Source organism: Papio anubis, chromosome 3 (genome assembly GCF_008728515.1).
Source record: "Papio anubis isolate 15944 chromosome 3, Panubis1.0, whole genome shotgun sequence".
Classification (NCBI taxonomy): Eukaryota; Metazoa; Chordata; class Mammalia; order Primates; family Cercopithecidae; genus Papio; species Papio anubis.
The window spans coordinates 46,734,214-46,756,910 of NC_044978.1; the positions used below are offsets into that span (position 1 = coordinate 46,734,214).

General features: G+C 35.4%; 1 protein-coding gene across 9 annotated transcripts in view; it reads left to right on the forward strand.

The window, feature by feature from the left end:
• INPP4B (inositol polyphosphate-4-phosphatase type II B) overlaps positions 1–22,697 on the forward strand; it is an 814,614-nt gene that overhangs the window by 570,172 nt on the left and 221,745 nt on the right. For all 9 annotated transcript variants that reach the window (XM_017959077.3, XM_017959071.3, XM_017959072.3 and 6 more), the window contains 2 exons: positions 8,606–8,717; positions 18,794–18,866. In XM_017959077.3, the coding sequence (XP_017814566.1) occupies positions 8,606–8,717; positions 18,794–18,866 (185 nt within the window). The remainder of the gene's footprint in view (positions 1–8,605; positions 8,718–18,793; positions 18,867–22,697) is intronic.

Here is a 22,697-nt window from a genome sequence, read left to right on the forward strand (position 1 = left end):
TTTCCACAGGAAGTCAGGTATTCCCAGTCGTCTGTCTATAACCTCCGGTAACATGTATCTTTCTTGCCACAATCATCTTCCTCTCCCAATAGTCTGTGTTTAAGAGGTGTAGCACTCTTTTCCTCTTTCTCTTACTTAAAAGTAAAAATTCAGAAAAGAAAAAAAAAAAAAGAAAAAAAAAACGAAATAAATGAACCTAACAAAAAGTCTCAGCAACAGTTTCTTTTCTGTAGGTCTAAATGTGATAATTTTAGATGATAGGTGGCCAGCTGATTTATGAGTCACTGACTTGGTAAATATATTGCACCTCCTGGATGAGAATCTAGTCTCTGATGAAATGCTTCCTACTATTCAAGTGAAATTTCTTCCTTTCCTATATGAAATTTCTAATGTCTTTAGATATTTTGAATTTATAGTGCATGGGATAAAATCCACACTTTAACATCCCAAGTAAATGTCAGAAATTAGATTTGCTTGACATGGAAGATGATAACATTTTAGTATTATGATTTCTGTATTCCCAGACTAAATGGCTGTGTGTTTTTTGTTTGTTTGTTTTGCTATTGATTTATTAGAGAAAATGGATGTGTCCTTTCTCATTTATCCCATTTTATAAATTAACATTAACATTGGACTGAATGAATGAAGTTATCCCAAAAGATTATGTACTATATGATTCAATTTACTCAATTTCATTCTCAAAAAGGAATAGCTGTTTTGATGGAAAACAGATCAATAGTGGCCAGGGGTTGGTGTGGGTGGAGTTATGAATCAAAGAGGCAGTAGGAAGGGGTTTCTTTGTGGTAATGGAAAAGTTCTGTATCTGGACTATGGATACAGACTCTGTTCATACAAGTGTTGAATTTCATAGTTAACTGTTTTAGTTTAATTTGTAAAGTTTAAGCAGAGTATTTTTTTTTCCAAATGGATATTTAATTGTTCCATTTGTTGGAACAATTTCAACCATTTGTTGAAGAGACTACTTTTAGTTTGTTCCATTGCCTGTAACTTTGTCAAAAATCAATTGGCTATATTTCATCTTGATTTTATTTGTCAATTCGTCTTTCCATTTCAAAACCAGAGTTTAATTACTCTAGATTTACAGTATATCTTAAAATCAGTTAGTTCAGTTCCTTCATTTTTTTTTTCCAATACTGTTTTGGCTGTTCTATTTTCTTTGTCTTTCCTTGTTGCTTTTCAAATCAGCTTGTTGATATCTGCAAGAAATATTACTGGAATTTTGATTGGTATTACATTAAATCTGTAGATCAATTTGAGGAGAATTGACAACTTTTAAAATTGCATCTTCCAATCCATGATCATAGTGTATGTCTATATGTATATTTATTTAGACCTTCTTTGTATTTTTTATTAGTATTTATAGTTTTCAGCATAAAGATCTTATATGTATTTTGTTATAGTCACTCCTAAACATTTTATTTGTTTTGGATCTACTGAATTTTTAAAATTTCAATTTCCAGTTGTTCGTTGCCAGATATTTGTGCATTAACCTTGTGTCCTGTGAAACCTGTGGTATCAATCTCACTTCTGTTTTCAAAATTTTTATAGTGTTATTCAGACCTGTTCCTCATATTTGTCATTCGGGTGACAGCCAAGACCTTTGTGGTGTTCTGGTTCATAGATTTTCTCAAAGTCTCTTACATACTTTTTAGTATCAGACCTTTCCATGCACAACTTTGAGCGAGCCCAGAGTTCATGAACAATATTAAGAAGTCACTTTCCGGAGCTTCTTCCTCTCCACAATCTCCTGAATACTTCCTGTTTCCTGTGGCTTCCTTTTTTGATCCTTCAGCCAGTAAGCTTGGGTTTTATTTACATACTCTTCTGTACAACTCCTCCTTCTTCTTGGGGCCATGAGAATAGAGAAAAATGAAAGGTAAAGGGAATTCACCCCACTCTCTTGGGATCACAGCTTCTCCAATCAGAGAGGAAACTTTTTGTCCTTCGTAGTTTTAGGTCCCTGTGAGCCCTAAATACTGCCATCACTGCCACTGCAAGACTACTTGAGGGCTGGGGCTTGAGAGAGTGGAGAGAGGAAAATGGATTTCCCTTCATTTTTCTGAATATTAGGAGACCACTTTCCTGCCCCTGAGTCAGAGCTAAAGGAATTCTCCTGGAGCTCTCTCTGTCTACACCAATGCGCACACTTACATTTCGAGCTGTGTCTAATCTAGGTTTGGAGAAACCAGAAGGGAAGAAATGGTAAACTCACTGCTGGTTCAGTGATATTTAAGATTATTATGGCAACAAAACAAAGATAAATAGATGGGGCCGGGCGCGGTGGCTCAAGCCTGTAATCCCAGCACTTTGGGAGGCCGAGACGGGCGGATCATGAGGTCAGGAGATCGAGACTATCCTGGCTAACACGGTGAAACCCCATCTCTACTAAAAAATACAAAAAACTAGCCGGGCGAAGTGGCGGGCGCCTGTGGTCCCAGCATCTCGGGAGGCTGAGGCAGGAGAATGGCGTAAACCCGGGAGGCGGAGCTTGCAGTGAGCTGAGATCCGGCCACTGCACTCCAGCCTGGGCGACAGAGCCAGACTCAGTCTCAAAAAAAGATAAATAGATGGGACTTAATTAAACTAAAAAAACTTCTGCACAGCAAAAGAAATAGCAGAGTAAACAGACAACCCATAGAGTGGGAGAAAATCTTTGCAATGTATATGTCTGACAAAGGACTCATATCCAGAATCCACAAGAAACTCAAACAAATCAGCAAGGAAAAAAAAAAAAAAAAAAGAAACAATCCCATCAAAAATTGGGCTAAGGACATGAATAGACAGTTCTCTAAAGAAGATGTACAAATGACTATCAAAAATATGAAAAAAATGCTCAGCATCACTAATTATCAGGGAAATGCAAATCAAAATCATAATGCAATACCACCTTACTACTGGAAGAATGGCCTGTTAATTTTAATGCAATTTTGGAATCCTGACAAGACAATTATAAGATGCCAACCTTATTTTCTCACCTTTATGATAAAATACTTCTTAATTCAAGGAGCTAATTTATGTTTTACATTTAGCATTGAAACAAATTTCCAAATATAATATATATTTTTAATAGTGTCATGAGGAAGATAAAAATTGCTTTATCTTATTTGTATTTGTATAATTCTTCGTATTTGGACAGTACCGTTTTTAGCAGTAAAGAGTAATCTACAAGCCAGTTAGTCTGAAAAACTGATGATGATCAACATTTCTATGTCATGCTCTTGAAGCTTTGTGGCCCAGGCCGTGTAAACAATATTACTCATTTCCATATACTAAAGCAAAAAAATAAAATAGTGAAAGCAGAGCTTTAAGATGAAAACTTGACATGAATGAAATGGAAGAAACAGATACTGGAGGATGGGAAGTAGGTTCTTCAGGGATAACATAGGAGAAGTGATAAAACTAATTGGAATGTTGCTATTGGGAAGGGACACATGAAATAGACATTATGGAGGAAGAACAGGTAGGGCTTAGTGACTGATTAGAGAGGAAGGGCAAGGCAGAGGCAGAGATGAAATCTTCTTGGTTTTGAGTTTTGGAGAATGACATGTGACTAATGTAAGTGAATTTGGGTTTGAGGGAGTGAAAGGTTAGGTCTCAAGCTTGTAGAATGTAAAATCACGAGATCAGAATAAAGCGAATTTGAAGTTCTAGATCAGAAAATCAAGATCAAGTTGGGAATATAGGATTGGAGTAGATCTTCATAAAAGGATAGTTAAAGCTCATGATGATGGATGGAATGTCTGAAGGTGAGCCTATACTGAAAAAAGAGCAGAAAACTAATAAACCCTAGAGTATAACCTATTAATATTAAACAATACTGAAAAGCTTTTACTGTTAATTTGAAAGCATTATATGGCTTCTGACATTTGTGAATTTCAGCCAGAATAGAGGTGTTTAGCTATACGTACTTAAATATAAACCAAATTTATGTGAGCCCTATGTTAATCCAGCACTGCTGTATAATTGTATTCACCAGAAAGATCATCAGGGTGCAGTCACTCACTCAGTGAATCTGTTTGTTTACTTATGGCCCTTGTTTATTTTTATGTTTGGGTGAGATTTCCATCTCTGGTTACATGTCTAGATGGTTTAAATGCAGGTCATGTCTCACAGCTGAAGATTCCTGTGCATAGTACCAGAACTACTTTATATTCACAAAGACTGACAGTGCTAATGATGGTTTGTCCCTGGATGTTTACAGAGTCATTTATTGGTTTGTATCTCTGTGGCATTTCCAAAATTGAGAAGTTATTTACATTTTGCTGTTTAACACTTCTGGAGGTGTTTTTCTTTTTTCTTTTTTTCCCTTTATTAATGATGGCAGAATAGGTGAGAAAGAAGTTTAGAAAAAAGTATCATTAAATTGTCCTTTGTTAGAAGACTGTTTAACATTCCCTTTCCTTTAGTCTTCTAAAAATATTTATGTGTTCCAGCATGTGAGATTGAATATTTCATTAGGAAATATTAGGGGAGTCATTTTAAAGGCAGATTTTAAAGAACCTTAATTACCAATATATTATATATGCTGAAAACCTAGGTAAGAAGGGAGTGTAGATTTGTGTTGCTGAAATTTTCCCCATCTTTGTCTTCCATATCTTTTTATTGTGGTTAAATATTTAAGTCTATCTTCTGAGGGAAAGAGAAACTTGACATTGTGATTGAAATATCGCAGCAGCCACGAACTGCTTATCTTTTACTTCTCTCTTTCTGCTTTCTGCATTAAACAGTGGTAATGACCTGGCAATACACTGTCTGAAATGACATGGTTTTTTTCCTTAAGTAGATTGAGATATTGATTACTGCAGCCCCATCTTACTGCTACCTGAATTGCTAGGAAAGGTAAGAGTATGAAGATCACTTCTGTTTTGGGTTCAATAAAATTTGTATCCTTGTAAACATACCAAGATCCAATGTCATAATTGCTATATACATCTGTATGACCTATATAATATGATATTATAAGAAAAGCTAGCTCTTTTTAAATTTGGTTATAAGTGCTAAGTCACTTTCCAGATTTGGCATGCATTTGGTTTGTCTGGCAGAAAGTGGAATGGGAAGGTGTAGAGTGAGGAAGAGAGGCTAGAATTGATCTGAGATTTTTGCTGAGTCCATATCAATCTGTGATGCCCTATGATGAAATCACAGGAGTGATTAGAGCATGGGGTCTGAGTGCTAATAGTATGGAACAGCTTTTAGAGACCAACTCTTTGTTTTGCAGTAGTGGAAACAAATCCAGAGAACTGAAGTGATGTGTTAGTGGATGAGTTGGAAGCAGAACCTGGATTTCTTGATTCCTAGCACAGAACTCTCTTTAATATATCTTCTATGCAGATGTGATAAATTTCCGTAAGATAAAATTCAGTAGAATTTTGGTGATGAATAATGATTAAGCTCTTATTACTAGCCTTTCCAACTTGAAAGGTGATAAATTGAAAGCATAATTTAGCATTTAAGAATGTTTTTCCTAAATCTTTAAGTCATCTTTGAAAAAATCTTTGGAAACATGAAATAGATATTTCATTTGTGACTCTCCTAATTGACAAGAAGTGTGGATATCTGTATTCTTTGTATGGTAAATTATAACGGAATAAATAGGGAATGGCTTCTACATTTTACATTCTAGTTCAGTGACAGGGTGAACCACATTTTGGATGTCTTGGGTTTAGTTCTTTGGTTTATAACCTGAATTTACCATTCTGTTTTTTCCGCAAGGTTCAATTGAGGAAACATGCTTTAGGGCATGCAAAAAAGCTGCCCATTCAAAATGGTTTTGGGGAAAAATTTATGCTAGAATTTTATAGTGTCACTAGATTGATTGTTCCTTGCTTTGATTCCACCCAGGCACTAAGTGAAAGCCTATAGAAGATAAGGAAACATAGGAAACCCAAAAAGAAGGAAAATCATTGAAAAAGTAGCCAAATGCTTTAAGAAAGAGAAGATAGAGCTGTAGTTCCCAAGTTTGCTCCCATAGTTCATTGATTATTCATCTACTTTAGTATTTTTGACTGATTCACTTGCACTGTAATTAGTAAATTTGTGTTCTCTGCACTACTAGGAATGTAAACATCAGAACATCCTCTTATTACAAAGTCTTTGTATCCCCAGTGAGCATTTAATCACTGTTGAGATGCATATGCCATGAGATCCTATAGCCTTTTACTATAGTCCCAGATATCGGTTTCAGTAAAATTTCTTGAGAGCATCAAATTAAATATAATTTAATACATTAATAACAGTAGCAATTCTGTTTTTGCTGCTAGTGCTATTGTTCCAATACTACTATTAAGATGACGGGGTGGAAGTGGCAATTATCTTGTGTAAGACATTGTGTTGAGCACTTTACATTAATCATCTCCCATAATTTAATTCTTAAAACAAGGCTATTGTTATCTCCATTTTACAAATGAGAAAATCAAACATATCAAACATTCATGTGGGTAAATGACTTGCCCAAAGTCACACAGCTAGCAGATAACTCAAACTCTTGAGTTCACACTTTTAACCAATATGACATATATGATTTATTACACAACCCTTCTGTTTCTTTTCAAAAAGAAATCTGCAAATATCTACAAAATTAATTTTTAAGTAGTACCCATGAAGGTCCTTATTATATGCTTTATTTAACTACTAAGTACTGAAAAATTATACAGAAACACGCTTCACCATGACTTGTCACAAATTATTATGTCATATTCAAATGAGAATATGACACACTGGAAAAATGATATAACGAATTATTTAAAGCCATCCCAGAATTAGAGTTAATATAGTTTTCTTCACAGATCATACTGTCACCTGTCTATACATCTTCTTTGTGATACATACTTGCTTTCTATATTAATTTCAAACAACTGAGTCAACATTATAATTTCCACTGATTTAAAAATCACCAAGAAGCATTTCACTTCATATTTTAGTAAAAAATCTATTTAACAATAGATCACTGTTATTTTTCTGTTTTAGTTTTCTTTATTTTATTGCACCATGACATTAGCTGTGTACATGCTATCAGATATTTTCTCTTTTAATTTTCTTAAAAAACCTAATTCAAAAGTTGTGTTTTAATTTGTACCTTATCTAGTAGTAGAGTCAGTTTTTCTTTTCACTTAATTTATTCATTATTTTAATTAGCATTTTGGTAAACTACTCATAGGAATGCCCCTTCTCCTTTCTGAGACTTTTAATAAAAAAGAAGCAGTATTTAGAAGGAATTAGTTAAAAGAAAGGTAACATTGGTGTTCGGCTAAAAGTTGAAAACAAATTTCATGAAAGATGTGACTGATGAAGAAAATGAGACATCACATGACTATTCAGTCAATTCTACTCAAATAGAAGTTACAGCAACACATCATATCTATGAGGTGACTTGCTACCTATTTTCACAACAGGCTCAAGGGAAAAATATAATTATATGTTGCAGTGTTTCCATGGTATAATGGCACTATTTATTCTGTAATTTTTCTTGCTCAGAAAAGGAAACTAGAGAATCTTAAAGTGTGGCTCTTAAACTTATCTTAGCTTTCATTATTATTGCTAAACATAAAATTTTTATGCTGCTAAAAATAATGATGGTGAAAATCTTATATTATTATCATTGAGTATAAAAGAGTTGTTGATGACTTGGAGAAGATAGAAACTTGAAATTGCCACTTCTTTACCTTGGAAGGGTCTTTCCATCTTTTTGAGTCTCAATTTCTTTATCTGAAAAGGTAAAGAGTTGTACTAAATGACCTTTGGGTTATGTTCTGCTTTACATGTTCTTATGTTTGCTAGGAGAGAATCTTTTTTACTTAGTAGCATATAAAGAAAAATGTTAGAGAAAAGGCGCAAAGTCAGATTTTGTAGCCAATAGCCCAGTCATAGAGGAAGATAAGAATATTTATACTCTTTTCTATTTTACTTGGCCACAGTTTCTGTGATAGGCATATATGTATCTCATGCAGTTAGTATAGATGGGCTGTAGTTTATGCTGTTTTAGATTTGATGGTTCCAAATAGGGTATTGATCTATGACACAATGTTCTTTCCTTGAGGGTACCTCTGAGAACATTTAGGAGGTTTCATCTTCCTAGTTACTTTTTGACCGTCTGTACTCTTACCTCACACATTCATGAATAATTTTAATTTCAAATTTAAAACAACATGCTGTAGCTCACGCCTGTAATCCCAGCACTTTGGGAGGCCTAGGCAGGTGGATCACCTGAGGTTGGGAGTTTGACACCAGCCTGACCAACATGGAGAATACAAAATTAGCCAAGCGTGGTGGCACATGCCTGTAATCCCAGCTACTCGGGAGGCTGAGGCAGAAGAATCACTTGAATCCAGGAGGCGAAGGTTGCGGTGAGCTGAGATCATGCCATTACACTCCAGCCTGGGCAACAAGAGTGGAACTCGGTCTCAAAAATAAAACAAAACAAAACAAAAAACACCTACCCTATTAACATGTTTTGCTGTGTTTTATGCAGATTTTGTCTTGTAAGTAAATAACAATGCTAGTGGTTTTCAGAAACAAATGTGTTTGGGATATTTTTGGAGAAGAGAGAAGCTTCTTACCTTTCCATTTTGTGTATTTTTTGTTGCAGAACTTCAGATGGTGGCAAAGTGGTTGGCACCATAGAAGTCAGTGTCGTGAAGATGGGGGAGATTGAGGATGGGGAAGCCGACCACATCACCACAGATGTACAGGGACAAAAGGTAGGATCTCAGTCCGCTCATTGTACAAATTAAGTTAAAAATGATCAGCTTTGCCAGGTGCCTGTCTCACCAACATCTCTGTGGGATTTGAAATCTCATTATCAAAACCTAAATGAGACAACAATTCTGAAATTGGAATACAGTGTGTGTGTTTCAGCCTCTGACTCAGAGGGCCCATTTGCTTGGAACTATGCAAAGCAATGCTCCATTCAGAAGCACCTTTCTCTTCCCTGCCAGCTCCCTGGTTGACACTGCCTCTTCTCAGTTGGAACAAAAGTATTGATCATTGTCACATTTTACCACACTTAACTCTATGTGAGATGCCAGAAGATTCTGGGAGGGCTATTACCCAAAATAACTTGTTCTGTACTCCCAAAACCCTCTTTGGAAAGATATGCAATTTTAATTTGTATTTCACCTTTATGTGAAGGAGGGCAGATTTAACAAGAACTTTGTGCCTTATGAAATGGAGGAGAGAGAAGCAGGAAATAGTATTCACTGAAGGAACAGCTCTGGAGGAGGGACAATGGCAACTGAAGGAGAAGCTGCTTCCTGAAACACAGAATAAAGGCCTGATGCATATAAACATGCATCCAGGATTCTGTCTTTTTTTCTGTTCCTTTTCACTAAGGCAGAGAAACTCTACATAAATACTAGCCTAAATTTCTTTCTTAGGAATGCAATCGCCTGTTTTATTGAGACCATTGAAGCACATGTGGTAGACTTAGAAACTGCTAGTAGTTTCTTTTAGGAAAATGAATTTTATACACTATAATTTCTACCTTTTAATAACGGAGCATTTAAAAAATCATTTTAATATACAATCATTGTATATACTTATGGGGAACAATGTGATGTTTTGATATATATTTACATTATGGAATGATTAATCAGGTTAACAAATCTATCACGTCACATACTTATTTTGTGTGTGTGGTAAAAATATTTAAAATTTCTTCTTGTAGCAATTTTGGAATCTACAATGGACTATTATATAGTGACCATTCTGCTCAATAGCTCACTGAAGCTTATTCCTCCTGGCTAATGGAAACTTGTACCCTTTGATGAGTACCTCCCATTTCCCTGAACTTTCCCTTCCCCAGCTTCTGGTAACCATCATTCTGCCCTTTACTTCTGTGAATTTGACTCATGTAGATTCCACAAATGTAAGCCAAAAAAAAAAAAAAAAAAAAAAATGACTGAGGCAGGTCTCAATTAATTTACATGTTTATGTTACCAAGGTTGAGGCTGCACCTGGGAAAAAAAACAAATTAGAGGAGCATCTGTGACCCCTGCCTTTTCCAAAGAGGGTTTTGAGGACTCTGATATGTAAAAGAGAAAGAGTAAGCAGGAGGGGAAGAAGAGAGAAAAAGACAGGGGGGAGGGTAGGCAATGAGGTAAGTGGTCACACAGTGAGGCTTTCATTAGTGCTCAGTGAATCTACATTTTATATGTGAAAGGGAGAAGAGGAATAGTCAATTATTCATTCCTCTAATATTCAGTAAATCTACATTTTACTTAAAATAAAAGAAGTCAATTGTGTGTTTATCTCAGAGTGGGCCGAGGGATGATTTTCTAGTCTTGTCCTTGTCCCCTCTCTGTGGAAATATAAGCTGTTAATTTACATTGTTAGGGTGAGATTCAACAAAACTCTGTATTAAGGCTATTTTATAGGGGGGATATATATTCTGAAAGAGTTGGGACCCACAGGGAATTGTGAGCAATTTGTGAATGAAGGCATCTGGGGAGAGATGTGGCCTTCTATCATCGCAGCTATCTGTTCGTCAGGGGTAAAAAACAAAGGCAGTTTTTTGTGTGTTTCAGTTCCCAATCTTAACTTTCCTTCTGACACAGTGAGTTTGGGGTCCCAAGAATCTGTTTTACTTCTCAACATATAAATGAGATGATACAGTATTTGTCTTGTGCCTGGCATAGTTCATTTAGCATAATACCATCCAGGTTTATCCATGTTGTCACTAATGACAGGACTTCCCCCCTTTTCAAAGTTGAATAGTTTTTTTATTGTGGGTATATACCACATTTCCTTTTTCCATTCATCTGATGATGGACACTGAGATTGCTTCCACATCTTAGTTATTGTGAATAACGTTGCAGTGAACATGCGTGCAGATATCTCTTTGGCATATTGATTTCAGTTTCTTTGGAGTACCCAGAGTGGGATTGCTGGGTTTTATGGTAGTTCTATTTTTAGTTTTGTGAGGAGCCTCTGTGTTGATTTCCATAATGGTTGTATTAATTTACATTCTCTACAGTGCATAAGGGTTCCCTTTACTTCACACCCTCACCAGTACTTATCTCTCATCATTTTATTTTATTTTATTATTTATTTATTTATTTATTTTGAGACAGAGTCTCGCTCTGTCACCCAGGCTGGAGTGCAGTGGCGCAATCTCGGCTCACTGCAAGCTCTGCCTCCCGGGTTCATGCCATTCTTCTGCCTCAGCCTCCCGACTAGCTGGGACTACAGGCGACCACCACCATGCCCAGCTAATTTTTTGTATTTTTAGTAGAGACGGGGTTTCACCGTGTTAACCAGGATGGTCTCGATCTCCTGACCTTGTAATCCACCTGCCTCAGCCTCCCAAAGTGCTGGGATTACAGGTGTGAGCCTCTGTACCTGGCCTCCCTCATCATTTTGATAATAGCTATTGTGACATGTGTGCAATAGTATCTCATTATAGTTTTAATTTGCATTTTCCTGGTAATCAGTGATGATGAGCATTTTTTAATATATCTGTTAGCCATTTGTATGTCTTCTTTTGCGAGTGTTTTTTAGGTCCTTTGCCCATTTTTTATTGGGTTGTTTTCTTGCTATTGAGTTGAGTTTCTTATATATTTTGAATATTAGCTCCTTATCAGATGTATGGTTTGCAAATGTTTTATCCCAATCCGTGAGTTGTTTCTTTATTGTTTCCTTTGCTGTGCAGAAGCTTTTTAGTTTGATACAATGCCATTTGTTTATTTTTGCTTTTGTTCCTGTGCTTTTGGGGTCGTGTCACGGAAATCTCGCCCAGACCACTGTCATTGAGCATTTTTAAATGTTTTCTTCCTAGTGCTTTTATAATTTTAGGGCTTATTTTTCAGTCTTTAACTCATTTTGAGTTGATTTTTGTGCATGAGCATGGCATGAGAAAAGGGTCCAATTTTATTTTTCTGCATGTGGACATCTAGTGTCCGCAACACAATTTGTTAAAGAGATTGCCCTTTCTTCATTCTGTGTTCTTGGTGCCTTCACTGAAAATGAATTGACCATATATGTGTGGATTTATTCCTAGACTTTCTTCCCTGTTCCATTGGTCAATGTGTCTGTTTTTATGCCAGTAACATGCCATTTTGATTATGATAGCTTTGCTTTATAGTAGATTTTGAAGTCAGCTGACATGATTCTTCCAGTTTTGTTCTTTTTATTCAAGATAACTTTGACTCTTCCAACTCTTTTGTGGTTTCTTAAGAATTCTAGGATTTTTAACATTTATTTTCATGAAAAAATGACATTGGAATTTTGATAGGGATTCATTTAATCTGTATATTGCTTTGGGTAGTATAGACATTTTAACAGTATTAATTCTTCCAATCCATGAGCATGGGATACTTTTCTATGTATCTGTGTTATCTATAATTTTTTTCATTACTGTTTTATAGTTTTCAGTATACAGATCTTCCAAATCCTTGGTTAAATTTACTTTTAAGTATTTTTTTTAATGTGAATAGGATTGATTTCTTAATTTCTTTTTCAAATAGTTTGTTGTCAGTGTAAAGAAACACTACTGATTTTTGTGAGTTGATTGTATATCCTTCAACTTTACTGAATTTATCAGTTTTAACTGATTTTTTTGTGTGTGTGGTTGTGTCATTAGGGTTTTCTACATAAAAGATTGCATTATTAGCAAACAAAAACAATTTCCCTTCTTCCTTTCCTATTTGGATACCTTTTATTTCTTTTTCTTGTCTGATTGTTCTAGCCAGAATTTTCAGTATAACATTGAATAGAAGTGGTGAGAATGGACATCTTTGTCTTGTTCTTGATTGCATTAAAGAAAAATAATAATAAGGCCCATTGTGACTTACTTTCTGGGTTAGTGTCTCTTATCTTGGAGCATGTTTGATTTTTCTTACCCAGGAAACTGTTGCATGGGAGATGGTGTTTATCCATCACTTAACAAATTATTAACTTTACAAAAATACCAAAGATTTTCTTTCAAAAATGTTTTGTCTTTTTCCTGGAATAGGCTAGGGTCTTCTCTGCTACCCTAAATCTTGTTCTTCTCTTTTATCCTCCCCTCTCCTTGGAATATATTCCCACATTATAAAAATATTTTAAGAAGGTCCAAGGTTTAAATCAGGTAATTTACTAATATCAGGGCTGTGGTAGTTTTGGAGCAGACTTTCTTGGGTACGTATTCAAAACCCTGTCTTAGGGCTGGGTCCCTTCATTCCATCCTTGTTTGTTTTGTAGATCTGTATAAGACTCGTCTTTGTCACTATCACATGAACACTTGCATCACGCTCAAGGAAGGAGGATTCGGAAGCTAAACTAGGGACACAGAGCAGAAACAGGCAGATAATCATGCCTAGACCTGTAACTGTGTACCAGGAAACCAGTAGCAGAAACACTTCCCATTTCAAAGTAGAGCTCCTTTCTCTGATTCTGAATATATCACCAGCCACTTTTCCACTTTCCTCAAAACTAGCACACCCTTTGACTCCAGACTATGTCACTACAGTATAAGGTAGTGCAAAGTGAATTATACTCTTTTCATAAATGGAGAACTTGATACCTAGAAATATGCCCCCACCCAAATCCTACGTAATATTTCTGGCTTAGGGACGTGAACTTAAAAAAGACTTAACTGAGCTGTTCCAGAAATAGAAAGTGGCAGTGGCAGTACACACCGTGTGTGAGTCATAAGCTGACTAAAATGGTAAACACATCAAACATTTTGGCATCAGCTCTGCCCTGTCTGGATTATTTGTAAACCTTGAGCTTTTTGCAATTTTTTAATAAAGTAACTATAAACTCTCCTGGCAATCTTTAAGAATATCAATGTTTGAGACATATAGTAAGGCCCAACATGCATGATATTTATTGTGTAAATAACTTTATGTCAGCATTTTAAAAAATGTGATTAGAATCACCTAGAGTGTTTTTTAGAACTACAAATGCATGGACCATTGTACATCTGTTAAACAAAAATCCATAGAAAATCAATTAATTTTATCTGTTACTAATGGTGATTTAAGACCTGAATGACTGTCATTATGGAAAGAGAAAGTAACTGAAATAGAAGTTATTTGTAAAATAACATTGCTCACATTGGTTTGCATGAGCTAGGGACAAAGGAATGAAACTTCTATTAGCACCATAGTCATGTGTCGTGAAAGTGATACATGTTATCTAATGCAGACGTAAATAAAAGAGCGATAATGACATTGTTCAGCTTGGGCTGCCATGACAAAATACCATAAACTGTATGGTTTAAACAACAAGAATTTATTTTCTTACAGTTCTGGAAGCTAGGAAGTCCCAGATCAAGGTGCCAGCCTGTTCAGTTCCTGGTGAGGGCTCTTTACTTGGCTTGCAGGTGGCTGCCTTCTTGCTACCTTCTCAGATGGTCTATCTTCTGTGTGAAAGCAGGAAGGGGAAGTGGGGGGAGGGAGGGAGGGAGAGAGAGAGGAAAGGAGAAAGGAAGGGAGAGAGAGAGAGATAGTGTTTTGGTATCTTCTCCTTTTTTTCTAAGAATACCAGTCCTGTAGTATTAAGGCCTCATCTTTATGACCTCTTTTAATCTTAGTTACCTCCATAATATAGGCCTTTATCTCCAAATATGGTCACATTGGAGGCTGGGGCTTCAACATATGAACTTTGGAAGACACAGTTCAGTCCATAATAGTACCTTTATATAAAATATTACATTTTAATCTTGAGTGTTAAATTCCAGAGCATGGAATAAAATATAAGTGAAAATCCAAACTCTTTCTTCTCACATACGTTTGCTTTCTTTTTCTTACTTGTTTCCATTAATCGTATTATGAATACATATTTATTATCAAGGGAAGATTGCTCAGAGGGTCATTTACCATATTAGATTGTTTCAAACTTCAGTATATGCACATATAGAAATAGAAGATAAAGCATTAAAACCACATAGTAGTAGAAAGAAAGAATTACAAAAGAAAAACTAAAATTGTCTTTTTTCACAACTAATATAGTAGATGAATGTTGCATTATGTATCCAAAATATTTTTTCTTTTATTGGAGTAATCTTTGACTCCTTTCTGCCTCTCATAAACTCACAGTTAATATGTCAGCAAATCCTGTTGACTGCACCTTTTAAATGAAATCAGAATTTAGCAACTTTTGGCCCTTTCACTGCTACCAATGTTGTCTGTCACCTGGACTTTTAATGACTTAAAAGTCTCCCTGATTTTTTCCTTTTCTCTCCCTATCTGCCACCACATGTCACTACATCAGTCTGTTTGCAACAGAGCAACAAAGTGATCCTATTTAAATGTAACTTAGGACATGTCTTTCTCCCACAGCTTCTCGACTCTCTGAAAGTATAAACTCAAAGCTCTTCAGTGACCAAACACAGTCTTACAAGAGTCTCCTTGTCCCACCCCCGGCAACTTTATTACTTCTTTGACCTCCTCCCCAACTTCTCTTTTTTGCTCACTACGGTTCAGTCACATTGAGGAAGACCTTGTTGTTCCTGAACATTTCAGGTACATTGCCAACTCAAAGTCCCTGCACTTTGTTTTTCCACCTACCTTTGAAGTGTTTTCCCCAGGTAATTTTGTGGTTCACTTATTTCCTTCTGGTCTTTATGCAGAAGTGTCAGCTCCTCACTGAAGCCTTTCCTGCAACCCTATCAAAGATTGCAGTGTCTACCCCAAAGCTTTCTATCTCCTTTCTCTGCATTATTTTTTATTTTTGTCATTAGTACTTGTCATTGTTCAATGTCATATATATATGACTAATTTATCTCATTTGTGGTCTATTTTCCTCACTAGTATTAACCTTCATGAGACAAAACTGTCTATTTTCATTCCCTCCTTTATCCTCAGTGCCTGAAACAGTCTAACTCAGAAATAAATGAATAAATGAAGTCAACTTTACTTTAAAGAAGTAAGGAAGTAAAGCTAAAAATTATCCTATAGCAGAGACAATATGTGACTGCATATAACTCCATGCCAATTGGTGGATCAATAAATAAGATGGCATGTAGTAAACAGTGTAGGATTGTGGAAGAAAAAGAAAGAAACTTACAGAACAACTTTTGAAGTAGTCAAAGACAATACTATTAGAGAAAGGATAAGTAGGAACCAAATAATAAAATCAGGTGAAAAATGAGAAAACCCAATCAGTAACAGCCAAAAGGATTGATTGAGACAGGAAAAGTCTTCCCATTGAGCACAGCCCTTCTTTGCCTGCAGCAGAGATGATCAGCTTCCTGTCAGGATTGAAGCGTTATTAGGAGCATCCTCCAGTGAGGCACGGGAGCAGCTTAGTTTAGTTCAGCCCCTGCCTTGTCTCTCCTGTTAGTTTAAGATCTATGTTGTATTGGAATGTAGCATAGCACTGGTGACCAAAGGGATTGTGATTTCTACAAAAGGAAAGAAAATGTCTTACTTATTTATGATACCAGCAAAAATAGTATAAGTGGAGTATTAATACATCCCCTTATGAAAACCTTCTGCTTTTCTCAGGCCATCTTGCTCCTGTTATTTGAAGTACTGTTTTCATTGTAGTTTATCAGCAGTGCTCAGAGGAAAGGTGGAGTCTTTGAGTGGCTAAGGACCAGTCTCAGAAGGTCTTATCCCCTTATTTCCTCCAAATGTAAAATTGAAAGTATTATAACCAGCCTTACCTTATAGAGAATATTTGTAGGCAAATAATCATCATTCATTTATCAAAAATATCACCTACTACGTTCTAAGCATTCTACTAATTTCTGGAGATTCAGCAATGAACCAGAGAGATACAGATGGTACCTTCAGGGGAAGTAAACAATTAAAATAACAGGTAATAAATTACTGACTGGTGCTATATGCTATACAGAAAAAAAGACAGGGTGAAAGGAACAGGTGGTGCTTAGGCATGGTTGTTTATACTAGATGTTGGTTAAGGAAAGATTCACTGATAATGTGATGTTTGAGCTGAAACTTTCAGGAAATAAGGGAGTGAGATGGGGATATATGGCAGGAATACAAATTCTAGGTAGCATGAATAGCAAGAGCAAAGGCCCCGAGGTGGCAGCATGCTTGCTGTGTTGAAAGAGCAGCAAATAGGCCAGTGTGACTGGAGCTCAGGGGTCGAGGAGAAGTGATTGGAATTGAGTGCTGAGATTCATGGGGTGGGGAGAAACAGATCATGTACTCCGCTGGAAGCCATAAGACTCTGAGCTAAATAAGTATCTATTATTTATTATAGCGTAGAACACTGATATGATGAATATAATGTTGATGAAAAATTATTTTAACAGCCCTGTATATGCTAAAAGTATTAAAGGAAATATTGAAAATAGGAGAAATTAAAATTTTATGTATTTCTAGTATCATTGAACATCATTCTAGTGATTTAGGAAGTGCATTTCCAAACTTGCTGTGGATTAGAGGAAGTGCACCTCTGACTTCTGGGTGGTCAGAAATGTGATTTAGAGAACATCAAATTTTAAGAGCTATTTTCAGTCATTCGTTCTTTCAGTCGACTAGGACCTCAATAAAAAAATTATGAAACCATTTTTTGTACCCCAACAAAAAATTTACTGAGTAATGTGATGAATGTTGATTGTGGAATAAGCAGTAGACTCTAAGAAAACAGAAAGTAACATTTAAATCAGTGTTTTGAATTCTTTGTCTTCTTCCTCAAAATGTTTGAGGAATGTAAACATTCCATTGTTAAAAGTGACCTTAGTGTCTATGATTCTCAATGAGGGCCAGTGCCTGGGGAAGGAGAGGTGGAGGGAGACAGAACAGTGGGGAAATAGCTCAAGCAAGGCTGATAGAACCTTGGAGAAACTTGTCTGAGCCCTCAGAGCCCCTTAAGCAGAGCCATGCAAAACTTACAGAAGGATGGCTGGTTTCCTCAGACTTTGTCACCAAAAGAACTTTCTGCAATTTTCGTGTGTATGTTTGCTTTGTTATGTTTGCATTTACTTGTTTATATGGGGTATATTTGCTGTGAAAATTCACTCTCCTCTTTCCCTGTCCCCACCCCCACCTGCATGTTTTTTTCTAAAGATAAAAGGAAACTCATTTGAAGACACAAATGCTAGAGCCTGCCTATGTGAAAATAGATCTTGTCCAACTCCTGGGGCCAGAAGAATTTTGTTTCCTCTTTCCATTACAGTTTCACAGGAAGCTGAGGGAGAGTACCACATTTAATGAGGAATTGTCTGGGACATTCTCTCCCATCACGGTTCATTCACTAGGAACATATCCACGTGCTCTTCTGTATCTCTTCTTTCTTTCTGTTGAGAAATTGACATTACCGTAAAGGTCAGGAGCTTAATCAGTTCATTATGGATTCCACAGATCAGCTTATTTATAAATGATCCTCATACTTTTTGAGCAAGTGTTTGCATTGTTTTGCTGGAGACAAAATAATCTTTTGCCCTGTATAACTAGTGGTTTCAACATATTTTTTCTTTTATTTAAAGTTGCAATTACTTAAACTCTAGACAATAATTTGCTTTCTGTTGATCTGAAATTAGCTCAGGTGAAAGAAATACAAAATGATTCAGCTTGTCAAATATGATTTACTGTGCTAGGAACATATCTCTAGCATGTTGGGAGTAATCATTTTTCTCTTCTTAATTTTTTCCCTGAGTAGCCTCTATCATTATTTAATATAAGCATATTACATATACATTTAAGTAAATCACAAGTTAAATACTCTTCGTAGTAAAGATAAAACTAGAAATAGTTTTTTAAAAGTATTTTATTCAAGACTTTTTGGAACCGTGTACATAGCCTTATGTTTTGCAAAGAAAATAAAAGAATATCATTTCTTATTTTGATTATTTTCAAATTTTTTTTTTTACATTTTTTCCTAGTGTGCCCTGGTATGTGAATGTACAGCCCCAGAAAGTGTGAGCGGAAAAGATAACTTACCTTTTTTGAATTCAGGTATGTAACTCAGTTTTAAATACTTACGTTAGTTTCATGTGAAAATGAATTTTAATTTTATATAAAATCAACACTGAACCAACATTCTCACAGTTGTTTGTGAAACTTAGTAAATACACTGGGAAATCATGAGGAACTAGCAGAATGAGGGAAGATCGTACAATTCCACAGGAAAGATAAATGTGCTAGCTATATGGCAAAACAGATGTGATCGGCCAGGCGTGGTGGCTTACGTCCCTAGTCCCATCACTTTGGGAGGCCGAGGCAGGCAGATCACGAGGTCAACAGATTGAGACCATCCTGGCTAACATGGTGAAATCCTGTCTCTACTAAAAACACCAAAAATTAGCTGGGCGCGGTGGTGTGTGCAGTCCCAGCAATTCTGGAGGTTGAGGCAGGAGAATTGCTTGAACCCGAGAGGCAGAGGTTGCAGGGAGCCGAGATCACGCCACTGTGCTTCAGCCTGGAGACAGAGCGATACTCCGTCTCAAAAAACAAACAAACAAAAAACAAATATGATCATGTGCTGCATAATGACATTTGGTCAATGACAACTACATATATGACAGTGGTCTTATAAGATTATAACACAGCTAAAATATTTCTATCGCCTAGTGACATCTTGGTGATCCTGATCTTGTGTGGGCTTAGGTTAATGTGTGTGTTTTTGTCTCAGTTTTTAACATAAAAAATTAAAAAGTAATAAAATAAAATAAAATAAAATGTTATAGAATAAGGAAGAAAGAAAAAATACTTTTGTACAACTGTACAATGTATTTGTGTTTTCAGCTAAATGTTATTATGAAAGTGTCAAAAAGTTAAGAAAATTTAAAAGTTTATAAAGTAAAAAAGTTACAGTAATCCTAGGTTAATTTATTATTGAAGAAAGAAAAGATTTTTAAAATGTTGTAGCCTACGTGTACACTGTTTATGAAGTCAACGGTAGAGTATGGTAATGTTCTAGGTCTTCACATTCACCCACCACACACTCACTGACTCATCCAGAGCAACTTCTAGCACTGCAGACTTCATTCATGGCAAGTGCCCTTTACAGGTGTACCATTTTTAATCTTTTATACCATATTTTTACTGTATCTTTTCGATGTTTAGATATGTTTAGGTACATAAATACTTAACATTATGGTACAGTTACCTAAAGTTTTACACACAGTAACATACTATACAGATTGTAACCTAGGAGCAATAGGCTATGTAGTAGGCTCTACCGCCTAGGTATTTGTAAGTGTATCCTGTGGTCTTTGCACTATGATGAAATTGCCTGATGGCTAATTTCTCAGAAAATATCTCCTTGTTAAACTACACATGACTGTAAATTTCTTTTAGCTATTGGATCATGTACTATCCCAAACAAGAAACACTAGAACACAGTGTGAAGCTCTTGTTTAGTTTGACTTCCTAATTATGTAACTCATAAAGTTGTTAAAACAATAGATATATGGATTCAGTAGGAAAAATTAATAATCACATTTGTACATTCTTGGGTATATATGTGTGTATTGCTTTATTCACAGTAATATGTTTGCATTTTAACAAGGTATTAGACTATATATTAAATGTATTTATGAATAAAATTGAGACATATAGTACAGTTAAAATATATGTGATATGAATATGTAAAATTATGGAACCAATTTTTAAATGATAATGTAAATTAAATGACCGTTAGTAAATAATGACTACTGTAGTGACAGACAATATGCTAATATCTTATATACCTTGTCTTAGATAATCCTCTGACATGTGCTGTGAGGAAGGTACTATCATTATCCATATTTCACAAATGAGGAAGTCTTCAAGATAACCTATGCAGTAAACAATGGGTCCAGAATTTAAACCCACTTTGATTCCAAGGCCTTTGCTCAAGGCTGTGGTATTACTAAGAAGGCATTAATCAACAAATTGGTGTCACAGTAAAATACCTTACTCTTTTTTCTAGCCCTGCCGTGTTGTACATTTAAGCAGTGACATAGATAGCATGATAATCAGGTTAATGAATAATACAGAACATCAACAGCTTACAAATACATAACCCCTAAATTATTAGCAGTTTTCTCTTGCAGGAGGCAGCTAACAATAGGGAATGGGGAAGGAGAGGCATCCCTTTGGCTCTGTTTATACACACAGATAAATAAAATGCAATTTAATTGAGAAATATGTTTCAAAACATCAAGTCCACTTTCACAGAATGAAGAATTAACCCAAGGAAGAACAGGTGTTTCTCAACCTACAGCCAAATGAAATGGGATTTTTCTTAGTTTTTATGAAAGATATAATACTGTGGGGTATGTACTAAATAGTGTTTTGAAGGGTCTACCCAGAAAGCTATTAATAAATCAACCATACATGCTAAAAAACACCTGAGTTATTAGTGTTCTTAAAATATTTAAAGTATTATCAAAGGGTCCTTCTCACATTTGTTTTTCACCTGAAAGTTGGCTAAACCTTTAGTTCTTTTTAATATGTTCACAAACCATAATTTATTTCTTTCATTAAATGTTAATTTTTAAAAATAAATTTGAGTGGGATATTAAGTTCATGTTAAATACAGCTTGATTCAGGTTATCATCGAAACCATCTATACTATAATAAGACACATTTTAATGATCGACTTATGTGAACCCTCTAACTTTTTTATACACACAAAAAGAAGTGGCATTTTGTGATACTTATTGGTTAAGTATAAATTTCAAGGAGAAAGAGAAACATTAAAATCAAACAAACATATTACTTATGGAAGAAGAGACAGAGAGATCATATTGAAAAATAGATCATTACTTCTCCATAGCTGTGCCATAAATTCTGTAAGGCATAAGTCTTGGAAGCCATACTAATTCTTCCAGACTACCAGGGTATTTGTTTGTTACAGATAAACTGTAATATGACAAAAGCTACTGACATAAAATTGATGGGAGCAGCTGCATTCTGCAATTTAAATATACTTTGTGGAGTGAAAGATGATTAATTATTGCTTTTCTCCTTTCATGGAGGTGACAGTTTGGTGGTGACAGTCCACTTAGTTCAGAAGATAATTCTAAATGTCTTTAGTCCAGTCAACCTGGAGGACCACTCAGAACCTAGGATATTTGTCACAGATATTTTCTTGGAGTCATCTTATATTAGGAGAAGATGAGACTAAATGAAAATCAAATGTTATAAAGACTGGATTTTTAAAAACCTTATAAAAAGACAACTAAGTGCTATTCATAATATGTTTCTGTTGAAAATATAAAGGTGCATTGTGCAGATATAAAATATGTATATGTATGACTTTAATCTTTTGTTCTATTTATTTATCTAAACTCAGCAACTCTGGAATTAATCCATTCTATACCCATGTGGTATTTCTTTAATCTGTGGGCAAAGTAATCTATTGACATTCTTCTCAAGTCTTTGTATTAATGTCTTAAATGGATTTTTCAAGTCTCCAGTGAGTTATGAAGTACTTACTGAGTGGGAGAGAATGTCATATCTTATATCAGTTCCTCACTATTCTATTTACATCTCTAGAGATTTTGGTATAAATCAGGAAGTTCACTTATCTGTTGTAAAACTAAGAAGGAAAACACTTTCCCCAAAGTCCTCACCCTTTTCATGCCTTTGCAAATTGAATGTGGATGTTGGGAATATGGGGAATTTAGGGTGGAAGGAGAGAGAGAATAAGGAACAGGTGGGGCAGAATTTACAATTCCATAAGAAAGATATATAAGTACCTTAATTACATGGGAATACAAACAAGGCACACACTAGAAGACACAGTATGTAATAGACATGTGAAGGTCTTACTTAGTTTGACTTTCTAACTATATAACT